Source organism: Grammomys surdaster, unplaced genomic scaffold, assembly GCF_004785775.1.
Source record: "Grammomys surdaster isolate TR1022 unplaced genomic scaffold, NIH_TR_1.0 334, whole genome shotgun sequence".
NCBI classification, from domain to species: Eukaryota; Metazoa; Chordata; class Mammalia; order Rodentia; family Muridae; genus Grammomys; species Grammomys surdaster.
In genome coordinates, this window is record NW_021604753.1 from 179,283 (window position 1) to 186,927 (window position 7,645).

The following is a 7,645-nucleotide window of genomic DNA, read 5'->3' on the forward strand; positions in this document are numbered from 1 at the left end:
ATGCAGGTTTCCCTGCACAGACGGCAAGCACTTTACCAACTGAGCCATCTCACCAGCCCCATTTCCCGAGATCTTAAGCAGTGTCAGTACAGATCAGCCCCACCCACTACAAAAAAGTATTTGAGACACTTGTGACTGAGGCACATAGCTTTGTCCAGGGTCACATGTCCAAAAAATGACAGTAGGACTCAAGCCCAGGTATCTCTGTACTTTGCCATTCTGACTCACTGCCAGACAGACACCAGGCAGCTCTTAACCTTGGCCTCCCCCATCTCTTTTTTATTTTTAATTTGCCCAGAAAGGGGCACTGGACACTTGGAGCTAGAGATATAAGCAGTTGTAAGACACTGAATGCAGGTGCTAGGAACTGAACTTTAGTCCTCTAAGAGGAGCAAGCACTAACTGCTGCACTGCCACTATTGATGGCCGAGGTATCATAGCTGTCCTAGCCTGGTTCTTCCACAGTAGAGACTGGAGACCTTTGTGCCCAAAAGAAAACAACGTGGTTTTTTAGAAAGAAATGAAATATTTTTCTTTACTGCAAATTATTTTCAAATAGTCACATTTCCAGTGTCATTACAAAAAGACTCTCAGGAGAAATCTGGGTCTTTTAAAGTGAAATAATGGTATTAACTTACAAAAAATAAATACATACATTGCCACCTAAAGAAAAAGGATGCTTCTCTGGGACTGAAATCAGAGCCAAAATTCATAGCAAGTATGAACTGCAGCTGGCATCAAGTTCTTGCTAACCATGGGGGTCTCTCTTTGGTCTGTAGCCCCCACACGCAGAGAACCACTTTGAAGTATTCAGACTGAGGATCAAGTGTACAGCTGGGCGTGGCTGCTCCCTGAATCTAGTATCTCCTCCCTAGACATCAAATTCTTGGGACTATCGTTCTTCCAGAAATGATGTTCAAAAGTTATGGGGGTGGGACAATCACTGATATTTGTGAGTAGTTCTCTGCTTGTCCTATAGGGGACTCTGGCTGTTTTTGATACCAGATTCTTGCCTGTGGGCACCATCCCTCCTGCTTTTGACTTTTGCTGCTTATAACTATTCATGGATCCTATATGAGGAGTGAGCCCTCTCCAGCTATGGACAGAAAGAAACAGAAAGCAAGGGCAGGGTAAAGTCCTTGTGAAGAGAGTGCTGCCTTCCATGCCTGTCTGGCTAGATCCCTTCACAGGTTGTGCTGTCTAAAGCGTGTGAAGACCAGACGGTGGCAGGAAGGACGTCACTGACGTAACAAGGACAGGATTTTTTTGTTTTCTTTCTCTCTTTTTTGTTTGTTCATTTTGGTTCCCATGCTTTCAACTGCAAGACCTGAAGGCAAGATGCACTCTTATGTAACCAACAGGACTGTAGGTGACAGAAGAGCTGTCAGGGCCAGGAGAGGCTACAAGACTTGGCATCCATGGATATGGGTGAAGAGACATGAGGCAGTGGCTTGTGTTTGGTCATGAGTATGTTTAGCTGCCCATGGCCTTGCTGTGGGATACAGCAGGAGCATGGGTGGACTTTCAGGGAGCCTCACAAGTGGCGCCAGAGGCCAGATGTGTATCTGAAGTGGGGTGCATCTGTCTTCCGGCTTCTTCAAGGTCAGATCCAGGACGGGGCCAAATGGTGACTGATGCTTTATGTGTTTTGCTTCCTTTTAGTTTGGCTTTCTTTTTAATTTTTGGTTTTTGTCTGGGAAGCATAGGTTTCCAGGGTTGCTGGCTCATGCCTGGATCCTGGGATCCTGGCCCTGCAGTCCTCATTGGATATGCCAGAGACCAGCTCACACCAAGCCAGCATCCTTGGCCATGCTATAGAAGATGCCTCTTTGCTGCAGGAGCTCAGAGGGTGCACCACACTCCCGAACTTCTCCTTTGTCCAGGACAATCACCCTGTATGGGGAGGGATGCAGATGTTAGCATTATGCAAGGAGATGCACCTGACTAGCTGTGGGTTGCAAGAAGTATTATAAACTCTAGGGGCTGGAGAGATGGGGTCAGCCTGGTACCTGCTTTCCCTCCCGCCTCTTTGTTATCACTTGTACCTAACACATGTCTCCCTCTGAAATCAGTATTTGTTGCTGTGATCATTGTCCCTCTCTCTTAAGTGTCCTGGTCCTTAAGATGGTCCCTATGCCTTGTTTGACAGGAGACCCGAGAGTCCAGAATAATATCAAGCACATATCTGGTACCTCATGCATATAAATACATTTGATAGCCTGCTTTTCCCATGGCAGAAGAGTCCCACCCATTGAGGCTGCTCCTGAGCCTAAGAACGGTGATGGATGGATGGATAAATTAATGAATGAATGTGAACAGGATTAACCCTGCAGGCCCACACAGGTCCACTCTGGGCCTCACCTCGTATAGTCCATTATGGTATTAAGCCGGTGAGCAATAGTAAGCACAGTACAGTCTTCAAACTGCGTCCGGATGGTGGACTGAATGAGGTCATCGGTCTCGAGGTCCACAGCTGCTGTAGCCTCGTCCAACACTAAAATCTTTGTTTTCCTCAGCAGAGCACGGGCCAGGCACACAAGCTGTCGCTGCCCCACGCTAGGAGGAGAGACAAACCCAGAGAGCGGTTCAAACTAACCTGATCCTGAACCAGGCTCCGGGGATGGGGGAGAAGGCTAGCAGACAGTCTCAGGGTTGGCTTTGGGCAGAAGAGCAAGGCCACGCCCCATATCCATACATATGATAGATATTACTGATCAATCATGCTATACCTGGTTATTTCCTGGTGAGCAGGAAACGGGCTTAGGATCATTCCCAACAAAAGGCTCAAAAGTGACATTCAAAGTATCAGCCCAGTTCAGTGTGGGTGACAAAGACAGCAAAGGGGACTCGGTATCTACCATCTCACTGAGCTGCAGAGGCCTTAGCACCGGCTGGAATCAGCTATGTGCCTGGCCTTAGCCAAAGGGATGTTGGCCAATGAATGGCCAGTAGAAGCTTGACATGGGATTGGACACTGAGAATGTTCATTCTTACACATCTGCCATCACCGTGACAACATGCTTGGGCCAGTCTGTTAGAGGATAAAAAGCATATGCATTGATCCCACTGAGGACGAATAGATCAGCCAATGGTCAGCTGCACCCCCAACCCTGCCCCAGCCAAGACCAGCAACACAGCCACTGGCTGACCACCCTAGCACTGAAGCAGGATGTGAGAGCTGGTTTCCCTGATGAGGGTAACTGAAGTTAGCACAGAGGCAAGTGGGTAGAATCTTTCCACACACAGTTCATGCTTGCCCACTTACCTCAGGTTCTCTCCACCTTCTGCACACTCATGGTTCAGCTTGTCAGGCAAGGCTGACACAAAGCCCTTCAGGTGAGCAAGCTCCAGAGCCATCCAGACTTCTTCATCAGAATACTTACTGAAAGGGTCCAGGTTCATGCGGAGGGAACCCGAGAACAAAACAGGATCCTATCAAGAGCAGTGGATGGACGTATGAGAGTTTAGATCCAGAGGTCCCCACACACTGATGCTCTGAGCACTTGCTCCCCAGTTGGTGAGGTTATTTTGGGATGCAAGGAGGTGGAGGCTGGATGGAAGAAGTAGGTTGCTAAGGATTTGAGTCTGGCTGGGCCCTACTTCATGGTTTCTTGACATGGAGAAGCCATCACCACATATACCCTACTGCATGACCATGCTTGCCCCACTAAGATAGACAGCCATCCTGTGACACTATGAACCAAAATAAACCTCTTGTTTTTTGTTACAGCAATCAGAAAAGGGACTAAGGGCAGATGGCAACCACACCACACCGAGTAAGGGAAGCTCAGAGACGCAAGGCACGAGATGTATACACCAGAACAGAAAGCGGTCCCTCCAAAGCATGAACTCTGGGGGATTTCTGTAACAGAAAATGTCTGAAGCCCCCTGGGTTAATCAGACTAAAATTAGTATTTTTTACAAAATTTCTCCAAACTTTCAATATGCAAATCCTCTATCTTGCTTTTAGTGGTAGTATTTTGTCAGAGCAACAGAAAAGGGGCTAATCAGTCACTCAACCCACCTACAGGAATGATTCTCAGAGAAACTCAAGGAAAAATCGTAAGCACAAGCAAGGCGCTAGGGAACTGATCCCCACAGGGACTGGCTTAGAAAATTATCTGTAGCTTAGCTCCAGAAGTGTCAGAGATTAACACACAAGCAGAAGACTGTGTCTTCCTAAGCCCCTACCACCACCAAAATCCACAGATGCTCTGGATCTTTGTATGAAATGGTACAGTACTTTCACATAACCTACTCACAGCTCCTGTACACAGCCATGTCAAGATGACATACTACCTAATGCCGGGAAAATGCTGGGAAAATAGCTGTGTATCCTTTAGTGATGAAAGTCTATGAATGGCATTACATGCAGATGCTAAACCTGAAGAAGAAAAAAGAAAAAGAAAGAAAAAAGAAAAAAAACACCAAAAAACCTAGCTATGGTCTCCATGACTAAAGGTATATCCCACCAAGCTTGATGGCCTGAATTTCATTCTCAGAATCCACATGTAAAAGGAGAGAAACAACTCCTGCTAACAGTCCTGACCTTCACACACATGCTCTGTTCCCTTCCTCTCAGTAAGTACATGAATGTAAGAACACCATCCCCACCTCCAGCTGGCTGAGTCTATGGCTGCAGCGCACGACTGGCTCTGGTGTGCAGGCCCGCCAGCCCCAGTCAGGCTCCGGTGTGCAGGCCCGCCAGCCCCAGTCGGGCTCCGGTGTGCAGGCCCGCCAGCCCCAGTCGGGCTCCGGTGTGCAGGCCCGCCAGCCCCAGTCGGGCTCCGGTGTGCAGGCCCGCCAGCCCTACTCAGGCTCCGGTGTGCAGACCTGCCAGCCCCCTCACCTGGGGAATGATGGTGATCTTGAAGCGCAGGTTGTGCAGGCCAATCTTGGCGATGTTTACCCCGTCAATGATGATCTCCCCTTCTGCAGACTCATTGATCCGGAACAAACCCAGGGTGAGCGATGACTTCCCGGCTCCCGTACGACCCACAATACCAACCTGCAATACAGAGAGGGGCTGTGGTGAGGTAAGAGTGCTGTGGACTCAGTCTTCCCCCAGCAGGTGTCTGGGTCACAGCTATGCGGTTATCTGGTTGATCCAACTACCACCTTCTCCGGGACCCACCTTCAGGAGCGAATTTGAACAAAAAGTTGGAAAACACTTTCCTTTGCTTTGCAAGCTTCTAAAGGCTATAAAGACTTTTTATAAGTCAGTAAAAATGCCCAAAGGGATGGGGTACAGACAGAGGAATGTTTATGAATTATGTTATATTCAGTTACAATAGTCAGAAAATAATGAGGTGTTTCTCACACAGTTCCCCTTTCCTCTGATAAGACTGAACCACGATAACCCCTCAGATTCAAGCAAAGCTCTTGAATTTCTTTGATATAACCTTGGTACTACAATTCCCAAACTTCAGTGACAGTTCTTTCTCCTACACTTTACATCAGGACTTGAAATAGGCTCCCTCCCCTTCTAACAGTTATCCTAGTCCTATGCATGAATTCCCACAATGCATAAAGACTCAGAGACTATCTCATGGGAACAGAATACTCTGACCCATGTGGATGGACAGTCTAACAAATCAATATGTACACAATACAAATGGCTAGGGTGATCCCTGACCAAGTTTCTGAGAAAACTTTATGGGTCATAGTCTGAAATACCTTTCAGGAATAGCTTGGAATCATAAGGTCCTAAAATCCCAACAATTTCTTATGTCCCTATGTCCACCCACCCTGGTGATGGTGACATCACCTTACTACTCTAGAGTTTTGCAAACTACAATGCCTTAAAAGGCACATGGACCACATAGGACAAACTGGGATGAACTGGAGGGTGTCTGTGAGAAGAAACCTGGGTCTACATGTTCTAACTGTCCAGGAAAAGCAGAGGGACTATTATATGAAATATGGACATTTTAGCATTTACAGTTCCTGCAAATGTTTCCCCAAAACATATCTGCAGATTTATGGGCCTTGTCCTTCAGCAGTCCATGGTGCCACCTGTTGAATACACTCTATAGTCCCTGAGCAGCACACCACAAAAATCACTGTGCTACAAAAGCTATCAAAGTAGTGGCAAGCCCCTCCTTCCTGCCCAAGCTAAGGGCCACAGCAGTAAAATGTCCCACAGAAGCTGTCCAAAATGGCAGCTGTCACAATGGCAGCATCACAACATCTCCTTGGCCTACAGGACACATGATCTGCAGGAGCTGAACACAGTGGCACACCTCCTTTTCCACCTTAGCTAGAACTGCCCCTCAAGAACTGTCCATGATGGAGACACCTTCTTTCCTGCCTCTCCTACTGCTTTAATAAAACACCAACACCACTGCAGGAGCTATCCACAGTGGTAACACCTCCTCTCCAGCACCCCTCACCCCAGCAGCCCCCCAGAGATGGCACCTCAGCAAAAGCAAGCTGCAGCCAGGAAGGACTTCCCTTCCTAACCCATGCAGGGGGGAAGGGGGGTGACAAAAAGCCACTAATCCTTGAGCTTCCCACAAAACCCACCAATCCCTGAGCAGGAAACACAATTCCCTGATATAGCCCCACTCCCCCGCTCAGGACTTGAAATCCCACCAATCCTCACTCTGGAAATTGGAAATCTCTGCCCTGAGAAGCGCCACCCCCTCAGAAATCTTATATAAATATATAAACACTGTTCCTTTGTCCGATTCCCTGCCATCTACTCCTGGGAGCAGACAACAGCCATCCCTAGATTTGTCACTCTACACCGTGGACCCTCTGATAAATCTGTTTCATGACATTTTCTGTCTGGTGTGACTCTCTCATCAGAAGCAAAGAAAAAAAGAAGCAATGAAGAGAAGAAGCCAAGAGGAGCAGGTCTGAGGTTCATGAGCTCAGCTCAGCTGGGGAGACCCTCCCCTGGAAGCTGCAATGCTCCACTGAGGAGGCTTCCTCTAGAGCTGTGTGGGTCCTGGCCCCTGTGTCTCATGACACTATTCTACTGGGACACTGCCCCACCTCAGAGCTGTGTGGGTCCTGGCCCCTGTGTCTCATGACACCATTCCACTGGGACACTGCCCCACCTCAGAGCCGTGTGGTTCCTGGCCCCCATGTCTTATGATGCCCGCCCACTGGGATACCTTCTCCCCTAGGAGCTGTACGGCTCCTGGGCTTCTGAGTCCCAGGATACCCTCCTATCCAACCAGAAACACACACTCAGCTTCTTTTATTTCCATAATTCCACCCAGTAAAAGTCCCTCGATCTCATAGTATGAGCTGCGACTAATGACAGGATTCTGAGAATCAAATTCAGGCCCTCAAGCTTCAGAATCAAGCCATCAAGCTCAGTGGGATGTATCTTTAGTCATGGAGCCCATGACTAGTTTTTCGTTGTTGTTTTGGTTTGGTTTTTGTGTTTTGTTTTTCAGGTTTAGCATCTACATGTAGCACCATACAAAGACTTTTATCAATAAGGGAGGCACTGCTATATTCCCAGCATTTTCTTGGCACTGGGTAGTACATCATCTAGACATGGCTATATACAGGAGTTGTGAGTAAATCATGAGGGTTCATGATGAAGGATGGCACCCAGCCACCTTTTATTTTTAGTCCATTGACTCTGAGTTGGTGAGGATGGGGGACGGTACACACCTCTGAGTTGGTG

At 47.9% G+C, this 7,645-nt stretch overlaps 1 protein-coding gene across 2 annotated transcripts in view; it reads right to left on the reverse strand.

The window, feature by feature from the left end:
* Positions 1–506: 506 nt before the first annotated feature.
* Positions 507–7,645, reverse strand: part of Abcc1 (ATP binding cassette subfamily C member 1) — a 108,331-nt gene continuing 101,192 nt past the window's right edge. For both annotated transcript variants that reach the window (XM_028778382.1, XM_028778383.1), the window contains exons 28-31: positions 4,850–5,008; positions 3,266–3,432; positions 2,362–2,556; positions 507–1,893 (exon numbers count right to left, since the gene is read on the reverse strand). In XM_028778382.1, coding sequence (XP_028634215.1) covers positions 1,785–1,893; positions 2,362–2,556; positions 3,266–3,432; positions 4,850–5,008 — 630 coding nt within the window. In that variant the 3' untranslated portion in view covers positions 507–1,784. The remainder of the gene's footprint in view (positions 1,894–2,361; positions 2,557–3,265; positions 3,433–4,849; positions 5,009–7,645) is intronic.